Source organism: Pelodiscus sinensis, chromosome 18, assembly GCF_049634645.1.
Source record: "Pelodiscus sinensis isolate JC-2024 chromosome 18, ASM4963464v1, whole genome shotgun sequence".
Taxonomy (NCBI): domain Eukaryota; kingdom Metazoa; phylum Chordata; order Testudines; family Trionychidae; genus Pelodiscus; species Pelodiscus sinensis.
The window spans coordinates 20,517,515-20,536,752 of NC_134728.1; the positions used below are offsets into that span (position 1 = coordinate 20,517,515).

General features: G+C 44.3%; 1 protein-coding gene across 6 annotated transcripts in view; it reads right to left on the reverse strand.

Moving 5' to 3' along the window:
- Nucleotides 1-19,238, reverse strand: part of STAU1 (staufen double-stranded RNA binding protein 1) — a 54,839-nt gene that overhangs the window by 15,704 nt on the left and 19,897 nt on the right. For 4 of the 6 annotated variants that reach the window (XM_075901234.1, XM_075901231.1, XM_075901232.1 and 1 more), the window contains 4 exons: nt 6,711-6,987; nt 2,000-2,124; nt 1,041-1,197; nt 674-812 (listed from right to left, as the gene is read on the reverse strand). In XM_075901234.1, coding sequence (XP_075757349.1) covers nt 674-812; nt 1,041-1,197; nt 2,000-2,124; nt 6,711-6,915 — 626 coding nt within the window. In that variant the 5' untranslated portion in view covers nt 6,916-6,987. Of the gene's footprint in view, nt 1-673; nt 813-1,040; nt 1,198-1,999; nt 2,125-6,710; nt 6,988-10,484; nt 10,603-19,238 lie in introns of all 6 variants that reach the window. The other 2 variants (XM_075901230.1, XM_075901233.1) reach the window with 2 other exon arrangements.

Sequence of the window (19,238 nt, forward strand, 5' to 3'; positions counted from 1 at the left end):
TACACTGTAAGATAAGGAAAACAAATATTTCTAATACTTTGTAAGCACAGAGAATAGATACATCAAGTTTTAACAAAATACAGGACTATGTAGCACTTTAAAGACTAACAAGATGGTTTATTAACTGATGAGCTTTCGTGGGCCAGACCCACTTCCTCAGATCAAATAGTGGAAGAAATACACTCAAATCAGTAATCAAGGAACAATGAGTTTTTAATAATTAAGTATTTTAGACCAAAGTCAATACTTATGAAGGCACACAATCAACTGGAATAAAACATACCTAAAAAAGTGTTTTTCCTATTTCTGCTCACACCTAAGATTATAACTGAGGGGATTTTTTTTTCAGGGTATTTAATAAAACAATAATGAATAGTTCTCAAATGCACAATTTCACTGTTTAGTTTCATTCCCCCCCCCTTTGTTTGGATGTTCCTGCACAGTAAGAGACAATTTTAAACAAATTCTGAATGTAAAAAAAAACAAATTTGCGGAGCTACTTGGGGAAAGAATCGTTTCTGAACAGAATGCTGGCTAATACTGAATGCTCCTTTAAGGCAGGTTTTATTTTTACACATATTATTCAAAAGGTATCAGCAGCAATGCATGCACATTAATGAAAGGAAACTCAATATTGGATTGGTTACAAAAAGTGAAAAACTGCAGTACATACCGTGGAGGATAAGCACCACCTCTCATATTATAGTTGTAGGTAGGTCTCATCCCTGTGTAAGGATCAATAGGTTTATACATAGGTTTCTTTCCCAGCTTCATACAAAGAGCATTTAGCTCCACTGTGGGGGTTACACTATCTAGATAAATAAAAATACAGAATATGCCTAAGTGTCAAAGCAGAGTAAAATCAGATGAACTCTCATGCTGCCTCAAAGCAGGACAGACTGGGACTAGATTACTGGTGGACACAACACAATCAGTAGTGAATTTCTAAATATAAATATGAGCAAAAGCATGCAAGAAAAGTTTACCACGTACATAAAACGGAACCCAAAGCAATCTAGTTGGTTTGTCCTGCCAAATACCTGGATTCTTTCCTTCACTGCGAGATGGGCGAGCTGTAGGTTTAGGAAATTTTGTCCCTTCCAAAGCTTTGGCAGCTGCTGCATGTTGAGCTTTTTTAATACTAGTTCCTTCAGCTTCCCAGTGCTGGTCCCCAAGAGTCAGCTGCACTGTAAACACCTACAAACATGAAGTGCAAGTTCTTTATTATAACAGACACTGTTTCACATTATTTGTTAGGACCTCTTATGTGCTTAATATACTTTTTGCCACAACCAGAAAGGTTATTTATTCTTAAGTACAATGTCAACACTGTAACGGAAGTTACGTGTTCGATTTTCCAGGCTATTGAATGCAGGAATTAACAAAAACTGTTGTAACAGTATTAACCACACAGCTCCCCATTGCAAAGACATTTGGGGAGTCTGCATTTAAGGATGTAGATAGAAGCATGCAGGTAGATAATGGCAACACTACGGGATGTTACTATGAGGAATTTACTATATGATTTTAATGTTTATAATGCCAATACGATCCTCCTAAATCTTCTCAAAATGCAAACTGCTTATATTTTATATTACATAAATCAGGGGTTTCCAAACTGTGGTCCACGAGTACCCAAGTAGACAAGACCTCTCTGGGGGGAATGCAGAAGAAATTGTGTAATGGTGGGTTTTATGTATTGCATTTTCATAATAGGCTACTCAGAAAATCCTGAAAGCTCTGTGGGAATGTGTTATATAAAATATAGTAGTTAACTGACTTCAAGACATACCAATGAGAACACAGAGATGACAACATACACAGCTCTCACCTCCAAACACCGTGTAGCATGGGTTCAGTTGTCTAGCAATTGCCTAGTCTAACTGAGCTCAGAATTCTACTACCGTGGATTACTTTGCACAAGAGCTAGACATTTGCCTTTCCACTCACTGAAGTGACTGGTCAATATAAAGGCATACAGAATATGAGAAATATTTACCTTAGAGTGAGCTGGACCTTGCTCGCTCAAAAGCTTATACTCCGGCTGAATCTTGTTGAAACGGGCTAACTCATTCACAAGACACATTGGGGTTTTCTCTTTGGGGTTTGCCATGTTAGAAGGAGCTGAACGATGAGGCAAAAATTACAAATTATTAGATTATAGACTACTGAAATTCCAGAATTTAAAAAGTTACCAAAGATTTTAAAACGTTACGAAATAATTAATTTTCTGTGTCTTTAAGGAAGTACTGATAGCAGCTTGCAATCCATGCTAGGTTCAGGGGGAACATGCCACTGTACTGTCAGAGTTATTTGCTGGGATAGAGACCTCTAACTATGTACCAAACCAGTGAAGATCAAGTAGATTTGGAGAGCTCTAATAGTGGTGTGTACAATGGAAAGCATGATTTAATTTCAAGATCCAAAAGCAAAGACTATATTTGAGACAACAACTAAGAGGAAGGATCAAATGATTTGCTTTCAGACATCTACGTAGGCACATGTTGATCTGGTTTAAAGTTTAGGAGGCTGAGGCTTCAAGTCTAACCTATTAGATGTTTTCTAACTGTGCATCATGTGCATTTTTTGACAATTTCCTTGTCTTTTTTGTTTCTTCCTTTGGGAATCTTTTTTTTTTAAATGTTATTCTGATTTGTATTCACTTTTTCTCCATGCAAATACTACATTAATTTTAATCTACTTATGCTATGCATTTAAACCAAATTAAAACAAGGTCCTCCCCCTCCCCTGCATTTAATTTAGTTCGCTAAACATCTCAACATTTCTACTTCAAGACTGTTCCCCCTTTCCCAGGAAAAATGAGGTTAAGTCCCTCCCTTTTTGAAAAAGTAGGATTATACTCAGGGCTTGACAAGCGGTGGTGAGCCCAGCTCGCCAGCCGCGCGGTTTGGCATACTGCGCATGTGCAGACCACGCTGTGCATGCGCTGATCATGCTGTGGCGCCGTGCCGACTTAATCTACTCACCCTGGGCAAGCAGATTGACTAATTTGTCGAGCCCTTATTATATTATTCATTATCCAAGTGCAATACCCCATTTAGGAAAGTGGGAAAAAAATCAAATGCACAATTACAAAAAGGGAAATAACTGGTTAGGCAGTAACACAGCTGAAAAGGATCGTGAGATTATAGTGAATCACAATAGTGCAATGAAGTTGCAAAAAAGGTTAATATTTTGGGGTGTATTAACAGGAGTGTTTGCAGAACTTAAACAGTAATCGTCCTACTCTATTAAGTAGCTAGAAGTCTGTGTCCAATTCTGGATGCCATATCTTAGGAAGGTGTCAAAGATTTAGAAAAACAAACCTATGAGGAAAGTTTAAAAAAAACTAGGTATGCTTAGTCTTCAGAAAGGAAAACTCATGGGGGGGTTGGGGAAGGAACCCTGAGAACAGTCTTTAAACATGTCAAAGGCAATTATCAAAATGATGGTGATCAATAGCTTTCTACATCCACTGAAATAGGACAAGTAGCAATGGGCTTTAGCTGCAGCAAGGAAGATTTAAGTCTGATATTGGGAGGGAGACTTCCTAAATATAAGCAATGTTGAACACTGAAATAATCTTTGGGGTGTGTGTGTGGGGGGGGGGGGGGAGTGGGAGTGGGAGAGACTTTAAGAACAGGTTAAACACTTATTAGGGAAGGTCTAAGATCCAGGCCTCAGCACGGGTAACTAGATTAAATCAGTGGTTCTCAACTTTTCCATAACTACTTCACTCTTTTCAGGAACCCAATTTACTCCTCAAGTTTCACTTCACTTAAAAAGTTACTTACAAAGTTACACAAAATACAAAAGTGTCACAGCACATTATTACTGAAAAATACTTCCTCATTTTTAACATGTAATTATAAAATGAACGAATTGGAACTAGGCATGTAAAAGGTTAACTGGTTAGCCTCACTCCTACTGCATGAGGCTTAACAGTTCCAGTTAAGCAGCAGGGTCTTGACCTGCTCTCTGCCTGCTCGTTACATGCTGGCTCCCTGGGAGGCTTCACTGTGGCCTCTATAGGATATTTAATTAAATTTTATACTGCAGAGCCCACAGTGTGTTTAACTGCTATGATTTTTAGCGGTTACAGTTATGTTTAACGCATTTTTACATCCCTAATTGCTTACAATTCACCAAATAACAGAGCAGTATAAACAAGTCATCATTGTATGCTTTTTATGTAGCCCACTGTAAAACTAACCAAATACAGGCAGTCCCTGGGGTTACGTACAAGATAGGGACTGTAGGTTTGTTCTTAAGTTGAATCTATATGTAAGTCGGAACTGGCGTCCAGATTCAGCCGCTTCTGAAACTGACCAGCGGCTGACTACAGGAAGCCCGAGGCAGAGTTGCTCTGCCCCGGGCTTCCTGGAATCAGCCTCTGATCAGTTTCAGCAGCGGCTGAATCTGGACGCCAGTTCCGACTTACATACAGATTCAACTTAAGAACCCCAGGCGTCCCCAAGTCAGCTGCTGCTGAAACTGATCAGCGGCTGATTCCAGGAAGCCCGGGGCAGAGCAACTCTGCCTCGGGCTTCCTGTAGTCAATGCTGGTCAGTTTCAGCAGCGGCTGACTTGGGGACGTCTGGGGCAGAGCAGCTGGGGTGCTGCCGGGTTGGTCCAGTAGCGCCCAGAGCGGCGCTGCGGGACCAACCGGCAGCGCCCCAGCTGCTCTACCACAGGCGTCCGGAGAAAAGCCTGAACTGCTTTGGGGGGGGGGGGGGCATACTAGCTGCGCCCCCCACCCCCAGCAGACCAGGGAGTCGCGGGCGGCGGACCGAGACGCACCGCGGTCCCGCTGCCCGGGTCCTCCTCAGCTTTGTTCCCCGTCTCCCTGGTCTGCTGGAGACCAGCAGACCAGGGAGACGGGGAGCAAAGCCTCTGAGGAGGCCGGCAGCGGGGCAGCCGCGGCGCGTCTGGGCTGTCCACTGCCCGCGTGCTCCCTGGCTTTGCTCTCCGTCTCCCCGTTCGTAACTGCAGATCCGACATAAGTTGGATCTGCATAACTCGGGGACTGCCTGTATGTAGTAGTTGTACCTCTTGAAAGGACTCTATGTACCCCTGATTGAGAGCTACTAGATTCAACCTCTCAAGGTCTCTTCCAGCCCTACATTTCTACCCTCATTAACTAGTTTATGGAGAATACATTAATGTAGTCAGACACCATTGGGTTTTACATTACTATTTGTAGACATATGTTACCACTCTTTCCTTGATCTGGAAAAAATTTTGCTTATGCACCAATCTCCTGACTTGAATTCACACAGTCAGTTTAAAAAATTGTACTTAAAAAGTTATAAAAAAATCGATTGTAAAGAACACTGATAAAAATGCTGCTATCAATTCTTTCAACAAAATCTAGTTACTAGAACTTTAAATAGACATTAATTCATTCTCAACTTTTGAAAACAATTTATATATCTGTTAAGAACAATTTCATTTAAAACTATGATCTTAAAACAGGGATAAACATGAAAGCCAACACAGAAGGCAAATAGTTTTTAGTAGGGATGTAAGCACGTAGTCAACTAACCGAAAAGCCTCTGCTTGTCGGTTAGCCAAAACAAATACAGGCAGACCCCGGGTTATGTACAAGATAGGGACTGTAGGTTTGTTCTTAAGTTGAATTTGTATGTAAGTCGGAACTGGCGTCCAGATTCAGCCGCTGTTGAAACTGACCAGCGGCTGACTACAGGAAGCCCGAGGCAGAGCTGCTCTGCCCCAGGGTTCCTGGAATCAGCCGCTGATCAGTTTCAGCAGTGGCTGAATCAAGACGCCTGGGGCAGAGCAGCTGGGGTGCTGCCGGGTTGGTCCAGTAGCGCCGAGGAGCGGCGCTGCGGGACCAACCCAGCAGCGCCCTAGCTGCTCTACCCCAGGCGTCGGCGAGAAAAGCCTGGTCTGCTTGCGGGGGGGGGGGGGGGGGGTCCCGCCGCCCGTGTCCTCCGCGGCTTTGCTCTGCGTCTCCCTGGTCTGCTGGGGGGGCCCCCCAGCAGACCAGGGAGACACGGAGCGGCTTTTCTCGCTGCGGAGGACGCGGGCGGCGGGACCGCAGCGCGTCTGGGTGGTCCCGCCACCCGCATCCTCCGGGGCGAGAAAAGCCCCGTTCGTATGTAGGGATCCGACGTAAGTTGGATCCACGTAACCCAGGGACTGCCTGTACTCACATTCTCTCCCCTTCCCCACCTCTGTACCAGCACTATCTCTACAGTGCCTCCCCCCTGCTCTGCACTGCTGTCTCTATCACAGGCTGTAGCACAGGTGGGGAGGGTACGGGGGGGAGGTGGAAGTGGCAGGAGACACTGCTGCAAAGTGACCTGGGCTGGCCGCAGGCAGAGGCTGTTGGACCTGACATGAGCCAGGACTGAGCAAGCCCGGTTCAGTTCTGGCTTGCGCCAGGTCCAGGAACTACCCATGCTGCAGCTCTGCAGTTTAAATGTAATAGGAGCCAAGATGCCTGCCTACCCGGCTTCTACTACATTTAAACTGCAGAGCCATGGCGGGAGTAGCTCCTGGACCAGATGCGAGCCGGGACTATGCGCATTCCTTTATTGACTAATCATGAATTTTGATAAAAATTCTCTTGACTACACAATTAGTGAAATATCCACTTCTGAACATCTCTTGTTTTCAAAGTAATGGTTGTAAAACAGTTCCACAGAATGAGGCTAAGAAATACAGACATTCATCAACATGCTTACCTGCAACTGCACTGGTGGAGGTAACAGATGCAGAGGGTAAAGCAGAGTTTTGAAGAGGTCTACCTGCATTTTCAGAGGGTAGAGAACTAGTGGTACAAGGAATACTCAAAGGCTGCGAAAGAGATTGGTTCTTATTCAATATTTGGCTCCCTGAGAGAGCAGCAGATGGATTCTGAATTTGAACTTGAGACATGTTCACTTGCATCCAAAGCAAATTACTGCAGGTAGACAGCTTTGAATGCAGATTGATTCAGTGTGATGGAGCCTAGTGGTCTACCTAAAATTGTAAGGAAGAAAAAAGATATCAAATACTCACAATACTAGTAATTCACAAATTGACAAACATCAGTATGTGTAAAAAGTTTGTAACTGGACAGTATGTTAGATTTCACTATTATTAAAAAGGAGTCCAAACATTCTTCAGTTACCCCATTGATTCCATTTTACACACTAATTATGCTCCCCTGCACCCCAATGATTTTAAAACATTTCTAAGTGCATGCACTCCACAATAATTCAGTTTACAAAGAGAAGTAGAGTAGCTTTATTTGTGCTTGCTTTATTACTACTTAACTGCCCATCTCTTTTTAATATTATCGTTGAATCTACTTTCAAAGTAAATCCAGTTACCGAAGATAAACCGCTGCTTTCAAAATTATATTGTTTCAGATTTGTGGCTATTTGGAATTAAAATGTATAACTCAAAAAGGTAAGCAATGCGATATTTTAAAAAGAACAGATGATCAAAGCTTGTACATGCCATCACAATTATATATTCGATTTGGACAGAAGATATACAGTGACTTTCAATGTATAATTCACATTTCCTGTGTAAGTCACAGTATTCAATGGTGGCATGCCATGAGTTTACAGCAGTGTTTCTCAAAGTGTGGGTTGGGACAAGGGATGTAATAGTATAATAGTTTAAACTGTTAGCCAATAAGCCTGGGCTTACAGGTTACCGTGAATGGTTAAACGCGGGCGCCCTGGCCCATTCCCAGGAAGCCAGCTGCCACCCTGTGCTGTGAGCACTATTTCAGAGCCCGCAGCGCAAAGTGGCAGTCGGCTCCACAGGAGCAGGGCTGGGAGCTCCAGGCTGTGGGCTCTGCAGTATAAAGCTTTTGAGATTTTCAGTGGTTACATGGTTACCTAATTAACTGCTTTTTAAACATCCCTAGTTGGCACCCCAAAGTGGCTAATTTTAATGGGGTCTCCAGGGCCAGCATTAAACTTGCTGGGATTCAGGGCTAAAGGCCAATCCTTAGCTCCACCCCCACTGGGTTGTCAGGGCTCAGGCCGTGGCCACCTCTTCTCCCAATTCCAACCCCTGGTCTTGTAGTAACTTCACGGTCAGAAGGGGATTACAGTGCAATGAAATTTGAGAGCCCCAGCTCTACAGGCCTTCTTCAAAATGCGTCTGGTTTATTTCCAACAGCAAAAGTGTCCAAAAGTAACAGAGATAGTTCTCTCATAAACATTTGTGCACTACAAGATAAATGGGGTCTAACAAATCTGAAAACAACTACGAGTCCTGCGGCATCTTAAAAACTAACATTCATTTGGGCATAAGCTGTTGTGGGTGAAAACCCTTCATCAAATGTACTGTGTGGTATTTACCCATGAAAGTTTATACCTAAATAAATCTATTAGCCCTTAAGGTTCCAAGGAATTCCTTGTTTTTACAGATACAGACTAACATGGCTACCTTTAAGTAACTTTACAGAAAAGTAGAAGGCAAGAGTTTGACTTAAATTATACATTGGATATAACTATATATAATTGAATGATATGCCTCATTTACAGTTCATACATCAGGATAGCATTGGTCAGTTTTACGGCCCTCTAGCCAAATGTCAGAATTGCTCTTAAACAATTGTCTGTTTTAATTAGAAGTAATCTCCCAATGACAAACTTATACAAGTAATTGTGTAGTACAATAGGGAGATCATTGTGTAAATCAGTGTTTCTTAAACTTTTTGAGACCATGGAACACAAAACAATAATATTTTTATAAGCGGAACACCTATGACAATTTTCTTCAAAAAAAATTGTCAGACAAAAAAAGGCAAAAACAAAGTAACAAAAACAAAGAAGAGGTTGCGGCACACCTGCAAGTTGTTCACGTAACACCAAGGTTCCACGGAACATAGTTTAAGAAACACTGGTGTAAATGGTTGCATGATTAACCGATAAGCCTAGACTTATTCGTTAATCTTGTTGACTACACTCCTTCCCTCCCCTTGCTGGCTCTGTATCAGAGGCAGTGGGGGGGGGGGGGGGGGGGGGAGGGAAGAAGAGAGCAGGTGCTGGTGCCAAGAAGGAGCTAGCTTAAAAGCTGGCTCCCCACAAGCACTGGATCCACCTGCCCCCGCCATCCCTGCACTGCCTCTGAGGGAGAGGCAGCAGCACAGGGGTGAGAGGGGTAGGCTCGAGCTAATATGCACAGGGAAACCAGCTTTCAAGCCAGCTCCCCATGCACATCTGATCCTGTGGACCTGCCTCCCCCTCCTGCCTTCTACAGAGACAGTAACTGAGGGGCAGGGAAGAGAGGCAGGAGCCAGTGCTAGGGGGAGCTGACTTAAAAGACTATCCCCCCAGCACCAGCTCTGCGGTGCCACCTGCTCCGCCCCAGGCAGCTGCGTCTATCAGAGTCAGCAGCATGGGAGGAGGAGGGTGCAGGGGAGGCTGCCCCGAAGCAGCCTTTGTCCAGTCAGAGGCTGCTCTGTGGGATCCAGAGCAGCCTCTCTCCAAGGGGAGCTCAGGCCCACCGTGGACAGGGGCTGCTTCGCAGCAGCCTCCTCCTCTGCCCCCCTGTGCTGCTGCGTGGGGAGATTGAACCCCCATAGACAAGCAACTTGTCTCTGCAGGAAGCGGGTTTTTAAACTGGCTCCCTTCCCAGACTGGCTCCTGCCTGGCATCCTGCGCAGCTGCCTCTGATAGAGAGGGAGCAGCACAGAGTAGCAAAGGGCTCCCCAGGAATGGGGCTGGGGAGTACGCTTGCTGCCAGCCCTGCCCCTGGGGACTAGTGAATAGTCGTGTAACCACTAACATTTCATAGTTCCATGACTATTCAATTACATCATGGCTAACATCCTTACCAAGGGCTTCAGCCCCAGACAAGGAAGCCTGTAACTTGAACTCGCCTGTCCAGGGCGTAAGTCTTTGGGCCTCCATCCCCCAGCTTGGGTAGTGTGGCTTGGGCTTTAGCACCTCCACTCTGGGGTAACAGAGTTCAAGTGGGCTCAGGTGTCGGTGCTGGAACCCCAGAGGTGGCAGCGTCTGGAGCAAGGAGGCGAACCAGGGCAGCCCCACGGGAGTTGAGTTACAGGAGCTGCCAGGTGACCCTTTGAAACATGTTGGCAATCCAATTATGGGTTCCAACTCATAGGCTGAGAAATCCCAATGCAGGGTTCATATCCCCAAGGCTCAAGCCTATCTGTGCTTTCCAACACTCCTGTGTCTAGAGTGGCATGAAGTGTATGTATTCTACATGCTGCAATAAGAAGTATGCAGTGTAGATATACCCAAAGTGATGTTTTTTAGCTAACACTGACAAAAAATAAGCCATTAATGAGAATTCGTATTCACGAGTATACACTGATTTGTTTGAAAAAGGACTGAAAAAAACTGCTAGAAGGCAAAGTGATTATTCTGCAAACAAATTTCCACTGCCAATCCAGTAGACTGACAAGCATGTAACATTTCAATATTTGTATTTGGTGGTATTTCTGATAAATGGATCTCAACTAAAGGTTTTTGATCTACTAAACTCACTGATTTTGATGCTCCTCTTCATTTTCCTAAACTTTTTTGTTGCATCTTGATTAAGTCCCCTTTAAATACTCTTGATTCTGATTCCATGCCTCAACAAGTGTAGTCATTGTTTCTTTATCTACAATTGATCATGAATGAATTACGTTTAGACAACTAGGGGTAACATCTTACTAACATCAGGAAAAGATGCATACTTAGAAGTCACTCTGAGAAGAGGGGAGTTTCCTCTTTTCAGAACTGAGTATCAAGATTTGTGTTTCTTCATGCTTATTTTCTACTGAAGTGGGAACATTCAGTCTCACCTGAATGACTGAAAATATTTTTCGTATTTCTTAACAGCAGCACTTAGAACTAGAGATATAATGGTGTAGTCATCAATTAACCAATTAACCAATAAAACAAAGCTTATTGATTAATGCTAGACTACACACATTTTCCCCTCCCCCACCAAGAATTTTTTTTTTTTTAAGCAGGCTAGCCAGCAGCCTGACTCCTGGCTTGCGACTGGTCCAAAACCAGCTGCAGCTCTGTGTTTAAAGTGTTATTAGGAGGTAGGCAGGCAGGCAGCTCAGCTCCGTTCTGGCTCTCACTAAGAATGTTAAGGACTAGTCAACTATCCAATAAGCGAATGTTTATTGGATAGTCAGTAGACTAGTCAATTCCCCCCCACCCCCCGGCCCTTGCTGCCTCGATCATCAGATAGAGGCAGCAAACTGGGAGGGGAGAGGGAGTACTTCAAAACAGCAGGGACACACAGCTGAGCCCAGGATCAGCTGTGCGACACACTGCCTTTGAAACACGGAGGTGGCATTTCAAAAGCAGCATTTCAACAGGCAGGCACGCAAGCCTCTGGGCTGCATGAGGGCATGCCAGCTTTGAAATGTACAAGCATCCCCAGTGGGGGCTCTCGTGCATTTCAAAGCAGAAGTGCCATCATGGAGCCTGGGATCAGTGGGGGAATCCCCAGCTGACCCCAGGTTCTGGAGAAATGCTGCACGGAACCCGCAGTCAGCTGGGGAGTCCTCAGCTGATCCCGGGTTCCACGAAAATGCTGCGCAGAGCCCAGGATCAACTGGGGAGTCCCCAGATGACCCCGGGCTCCATGAGGGTGCTTCTACTTTGAATTGCACAAAAGCCCCCACTGGGGACTCTTGTACATTTCAAAGCTGGCACACCAGAGTGCAGCCTGAGTCAGCGGGACTTCCAGCTGGCCCCAGGCTGCATGTGGAGTTCCACATTCTTCCTTTGAAATGTACAAGAGCCCCAGAGACTAGTAAATTAACCAATATTTAACATCCTTAGCTCACACCAGGTCCAGGAGCTCAGACCCCACCTCTGTATCAGAGGCAGCAGCACAGGGCAACAGGCAGACAGTCCAGGAGGGGAGCTGGTTTTTAAACCAGCGCCACTCCCGGGCCAGCTCCCACTTGGCACTCCACATTGAGTGGCAGGGGGCTCATCGGGATTGGGGACAGATTACACTGACTGCCATCCCCGGGAACTACAGAACAGTCGAATAACCAATAAGAATTCATGAGGTTACTCGACTATTCAATTAACTGATATTTAACATTCCTAATTTGAACACTATCAAGGTACTGTTGTTAAGAGCTTGTGCGGAGTTTCTTTCTGGGACTAATAATTACCTTTCCCTGTATGTACTCCATGTGCCTGAAGATTTTGTACAAGATCGATTGTGTCGGATACAAATTACTTACTTGCATATTTTCATCTTGTTTCGTAGTGGTACTCAGTTATTTTAAAATATGTTTGTGGATATATACATAGTAAAGGATTAAAAAGCTCCCATTTTCATTAATTTTAAAATAAAAAGACTAGTAAGCATAAGGACCTCATCGAATTTTACAAATATTCAAAGCAGTTTTAGTTCTGAAGTTTACTTCCCTCCTTATGTTGTGAAATTTAAAAAGATATTTTCCTGCTAATTCAACCTCATGTTAAAAGTTGCCAGTATGAACTCTAAAATCCCATGGGTGATTCATGTGTGCGCTTTTGCACACGGGAGAGAGAGAAGCAGTTCAGACAAACTAGTTTTTCATATATGCAGCAAATAGTCAATATCTGAGAGCAAGTTCTGTATTTGTCCAACTTATAGAAGTTTCACATTTGTTACACCATAACTGTAGTGAATATCTTGTTGTCAGTGTTTATAAAGAAGGACTAGAGGTTGAGAGAAGGTAAGATGGGGTAAATTTAGAAGGTAGCTCCAGAGTAATGACATTATATAACCCTTCCAGAAATATATTCTTTGTAATTAGATGTAAGTACTGAAAAGTCTTGACTTTAAAAAGAAAAAAAATAACTGGTTGAGTGAAATGAGGTCCCATCCTCAACTCAAGAGTAACATCTTACAAACAGAAGAAGTTATCGGTTCTTCTTTTCCCTTGGTCTGTCTGAAGTAATATCATGCCCCTTAAAACAATATAATTTACACTGCCTTTCTGAAAAGTCTGAAGCCGAAAAGTTCTAAAGGTGCAATTAAAACAAGTACATTATTTTCCAGTTGACCTGCCTACCGGGTTACCAAATAAGAGGGGATCTCAGATAGCAAAGTTGCAAAACAAACATTAAATTGCACTTTGAATCAAACTAGCATCAGTGCAAGGAATAGAGGGAAAAAGTAACTCCTGACAGAAAAACAGATAAATAAGACTGTGTCTGCACTAGAGACTTTTTTCATACTCCTAAGGGACAAATGCTAGTATACACACAACCTCAGGATAAACCACAAGACTATGTAGCACTTTAAAGACTAACAAGATGGTTTATTAGGTGATGAGGTTTCGTGGGCCAGACCCACTTCCTCAGATCAAATTGTGGAAGAAAATAGGCATGACCACATATACCAAAGGGATGCAATCAAAAAAAGTGATCACATATAAAAAGGACAAATCAAATTTCAGAACAGAGCGGGGATGGGGATGGGGGGGAGGTAAATGTCTGTGAGCTAATGATATTAGAGGTGATAATTGGGGAAGCTATCTTTGTAATGGGTACATTCAGAGGTTCTGTCACTCATGCTTAAATTTGACACTTTATGCCAGGGTCTTAACAAAGATGCTAATTATCTTACCCATTACAAAGATAGCTTCCCCAAGTATCACCTCTAATATCCAGCAACTACACACTGTACCATAATAACTCTAACTTAGGAACCAATCCATGCAACAAACCTCAGTGCCAACTCTGCCCACATATATACACCAGCAACACCATCACAGGACCTAACCAGATCAGCCATACTGTCACTGGTTCATTCTCCTGCACATCGACTAACGTAATATACGCCATCATGTGCCAACAATGCCCCACTGCTATATACATCGGCCAAACTGGACAGTCCCTGCGTAAAAGAATCAATGGACACAAATCAGATATTAGGAATGGCAACATACAAAAACCTGTAGGGGAACACTTCAATCTCCCTGGACACACAATTGCAGATCTAAAGGTAGCCATCCTGCAGCAAAAAAACTTCAGGACCAGACTTCAAAGAGAAACTGCTGAGCTACAGTTCATCTTCAAGTTTGACACAATCAACTCAGGATTAAACAACGACTGTGAATGGCTCGCTAACTACAAAAGCAGCTTCTCCTCTCTTGGAATTCACACCTCCAGATCAGCTACTAGAAGTGGGCCTCATCCTCCCTGATTGGATCCACCTTGTCATCTCCAGCTTGATTCTGGCCTGCATATTTATACCTGCCTCTGGAAATTTCCACTACATGCATCTGACGAAGTGGGTCTTTGCCCACGAAAGCTTATGCTCCAACACTGCAGTCAGTCTATAAGGTGCCACAGTCGCCGCTTCTAATATCATTAACTCACAGACATTTACCTCCCCCCCATCCCCGCTCTGTTCTGAAATTTGATTTTTCCTTTTTATATGTGATCACTTTTTTTGATTGCATCCCTTTGGTATATATGGTCATGCCTATTTTCTTCCACAATTTGATCTGAGGAAGTGGGTCTGGCCCACGAAAGCTCATCACCTAATAAACCATCTTGTTAGTCTTTAAAGTGCTACATAGTACTGTTTTTTAGACTAGCACGGCTACATCTCTATTACTAACCTCAGGATAGGTCCACACTGCTTATCTGTCTGTCTGTCTCAGGGCTATGAAAAAAACACTGTCTCCCCCGCCCTCTGCCCCCTCCAAGAACTGCAAGTTACAGTGCTGTAAACAGGCTTCCAGCACGCACTGTTAACTACAGGCAGTCCCCAGGTTACGTACAAGATAGGGACTGTAGGTTTGTTCTTAAGTTGAATTTGTATGTAAGTCGGAACTGGTACATATTGTAGGGGAAACTCTAGCCAAACATTTCTCCAGAGCTCAGTTTTATTCTCCCTCACCTCACTTCCCTCAGTCCTTTATTCTCAAGCTGAGGTGTCTACTGAGAAAAGCCGCTCCGCGTCTCCCTGGTCTGCTGGGGGAGGGGGGGAGCTAGCTTCGGGTCTCCCTGGTCTGCTGGGGGGAAGCAGCGAGTGCAGGGTTGCCTCACCCCGTTTGTAAGTAGGGATCCGATGTAAGTCGGATCCATGTAACCCGGGGACTGCCTGTACTCCCCCAGTGGAGGTGGTTTACATACAGTGCTAGGAGAGCTCTTTTCCAGTGCCCCTGCTGTGGCCATACTTTTAGTGTAAAGAGCTGCCGTGGCTATGCTTTTGTTTTAGACGTGTAGCTAAAGCCTAAACAAGTCAACAAACTCATCCCTAGCTGTAGTTTCCTAAAGGTCTTAAAGGGTAAAGCAGAGTCCTATAGTAGGTACTTCGCTATTTAAAATGTAAATAAGCTCATTTTTCTCTTATGATTTTTCTGCTTGATTATTGTACAGGCAGTCCCCGACTTACGTCGGATCCGCACTTACGAACGGGGCTTTCTCGCCCCGGAGGTCGAGGTAGCGGATTGCTACCTGCGAGCTCCGGGGCGAGAAAGCCCCGTTCGTAAGCTGCTCCGGTGCCCCTGGTCTGCTGGAGACCTCAGAAGCGTGGGAACCGCCGCGGCTGCCGCTTGAGACCCAGTGCCTGTGGTCTGCTGGGGACCGTCCCCAGCAGACCACAGGCACCGGGTCTCAAGCGGCAGCAGCGGGCGGGGGGGGGGGTCCCGCGCCTCTGAGACTTTGCCAGAGCAAAGCCTCAGAGGCGCGGCACCTCGCTGCTGCTGCTGCTCTGCTCCCCGTGTCCCTGGTCTGCTGGGGGGGGGGGGGCGGATAGTGTGCCCTCCCCCAGCAGACCAGGCTTTTGTTTTGGACCCTGGAGCAGAGCAGCTGGGGCGCTGCGGATTGGTCCTGCAGCACCCGCTCTGGGCACTACTGGACCAACCCGGCAGCACCCCAGCTGCTCTGCCCCAGGTCCTGATTCAGCCGCTGCTGGTCAGTTTCAGCAGTGGCTGAATCAGGACGCCTGGGGCAGAGCAGCTGGGGTGCTGCTGGGTTGGTCCAGTAGCGCCGAGGAGCGGTGCTACTGGAGCAACCCAGCAGCACCCCAGCTGCTCTGCCCCAGGCGTCCCCAAGTCAGCCGCTGCTGAAACTGACCAGCGCTGACTACAGGAAGCCCGAGGCAGAGTTGCTCTGCCCCAGGCTTCCTGGAATCAGCGCTCATCAGTTTCAGCAGCAGCTGACTTGGGGAAGCTTGGGGTTCTTAAGTTGAATCTGTATGTAAGTCAGAACTGGCGGTCAGTTTCAGCAGCGGCTGAATTTGGACGCCAGTTCCGACTTACATACAGATTCAACTTAAGAACAAACCTACAGTCCCTATCTTGTACGTAACCCGGGGACTGCCTGTACTGCAAATATAACAGATGCTCAGAAATGCAAACTGAAATGTTGGCATTCCAAAGACTTTTCAGCTTGCACTGTCATAGCAAAACATTGTTAGCACAAATACTAATGAAGTACAGTATTTAATCTAGTTAGGAAGTTACCAAAGCATTCTCCATGCTTTTATCAAGGGCAGACTACCTTCCATAATTTCCATTATTGTTTATTTTGTTCATTGGATGATGACTAGAGTTTGATTGTTTAGAAGCCTATTTCTAATGTTCCTCACTGCCAATTAAATCTCTCAGCTTTTCAAGCCAGCACTAAGATCTATCAATGAGCACAATTAAGATTTCAAGAGATTAGCTAGCTATATTTCACAAGTTTAAAAACTAACCTATAATCCCAAAGACCATAGCAACTACTAAAACAGAGTTTATTTTTAAGCAGATTATGAAACCAATATTTTATAGAAATGATATCACTTTTCAATCTAAATAATGTATATTCCAGAACAAAAACACGTCTTGTAAATTTTCTGGACAGATTCTCAGTAAGGATATAAGCAAGTAGTTGAGATTCTTATTGGGTAGTCAAGTCGACTACTCAAATAGTCTTCCTGTATCAGAAGTAGCTGAGGAGGTGGGGGAAGAACAGGAGCCAGTGCTGTAGTAACTCAGGGTGTGTCTAGACTAAGGGTTTTGTTGACAAAACTATACCTGCGTCTACACTACCGCCGTGTTCTGTGGATAGTAAGTCAACAGAACACGGCAGTTTTGTCAACAGCAGTAAACCTATAGGAGTCTGGAAGCTACCCCCGTTGTGGCTCTGCAGTTTAAATGTCATAAGAGCCGGGTCCCAGACCCAGCGCTAGCAGGACCTGAGCCAAGGCTTGCTCAGTCTAGTTCATGCCAGGTCTGGGACCTACCCCCACGGAGGCTCTGCATTTTAATTACTACAACATGAGATCCTTTCTCCCCACCCCTGCTGCCTATGATGGGAGTGGGGGAGAGGAGGGTATTCAAGTAGTTGATTCGATTACCCAATAAGCCTAGGTTTATTAGGCAGCCAACCACTCAATTATTTGCTTATGTCATTACCTGTGCACCCAGTTCCTACTACAGTGAAAACTGTGTTATCCAGCACTCTGTTAACTGGCATTGCCCCCAGCCACAATACTGTCACATCTTCAAGCGCACAGGCCTGGGTTGGTTTACCATGATTGGCTTAATTTTTTAATTTAAGAAGTACTAATCATCTGTAACTCAAAAAAGAAATGAGAGACCAACTGCCTCACACTACAAAACTACCAATATTAAAAACGTGAGTTTTACTATTATTGTCCATTGGTTTTTCCTAGGTTAATGGGAAAACCTCAGATAACCAGAATGCCCTAATCCCCAATTGTGCCAGATAACACAGGTTTTGCTGTATATTTAAACTGCAGAGCCTCAACAGGGTTAGCTCCTGGACCTGGCATGAGCCGGGAATGAGCAATGAGCACCTTCCCTTAACTACACGATTAGCCAATTACCACCTCTAGCATCCTTATTTCTCAGTCTTTGTAGCAAAAGAGAAAGTTTGACTTTTCTTTTTACAAATGTTAAAATATAGGTCACTAACATTCTCTGCACAACCCTCTATATAACAAATGTGGCTTGTTAGAAGTTTGTGGAGACCAAATCTAAAATGTAGTGACATTTTTCATTTTTTCTCATATAAATGTAAGACGAAGAAAAATGATGAAAGCAAGTCACAAATGAATGCACACAGTGATCACATTTACACAGTCAAAGCAACAAAATTTCTTCAGAAATAGGAGATATTATCTAGGCTTCTCATTAAAAGCTGCAGAAATGTGTATCAACTTCCTACAATGCATTCACAGAGCCACTCAATATCACCCAGATTTCTTTTACCAGGGTCAATCTTGAACAATTTCAAGCCTGCTCCCTCCTAAATACTGCTTAGCTCAGAATATTGTTAATCACTGCCATACTAAGTGCTGATTCACCTGAGGGCAACCATGATAAAAAATACAGCAGAATGCCAATTTAATTTTGTGTGCACATCTTGATCTACTGGGATCAGGATGTCCCCAATCAATATACTTTTGATAGTAAGGAGCATCCATTAGCAGCAACACTGTACCCAGAAGGATTAGCCAAAGTTTCTATTTGACTCGTGTTTGAGTTTGAGTCCTAGTTTTTTGTTTTAGCTTAGAATGTTCAGATTTTAAGTCTTTATGAATTGCTTCCGGTTTTTGTCTGCTCATTTCGCTCACAAGGTGATTACTACTAGACCAGGGTCAGCAACCTTTCAGAAGTGGCGTGAGAAGATTTAACTTATTCACTTCTATTTAAGATCTGCATGCCGGGAAAAAGGGCGGAGAAGGGGATGGGGCAGGCTGGGTACGGTGACCATATTTTCTTAACAGCTGCAGCTAGGGAGAACGGTTTAATTTATATTATTAAACAGATTGAGCATTTTAATTTTCTCATGTTAGTTTATCAAACTTCATTTTAAATACAGTAAAATATTAATTTATGTCCAACAATTCATTATGGCAGGGATGGAGAACCTTTTTTGGGTTGGAGGGCACTGACCTACAGAAAAATCAGTTGGGGACCACACAAGTGAGAAGAAAAAAAACTCACAACGCTCACAGATGTGGCCCCCCACCTAAGACACCTCACTCCTCTGGTGCTCCAGCCTCAAGGGGTGAGGAGAAGGGACAGGGAGGCCTGAGGTTCAGTGTTTCCCATAGGCCAGATTTATTTTTCTGGGGTTCCAGTTAGTTGCTTTTATGGACCCCTTTAGGCTCTGGAGTAGGAACAAAAATGAGGGGTTCGGTGTGCAAGACAAAGCTGCCAGTGAGTGGGGTAGGGATGAGTTGCAGGATCTGGGAGGGAGGAGGGTGCAAAAGGGGGAGAGGTTATGAGGTCTGGGTGGGAGATAAGATGCAGAAGCAGG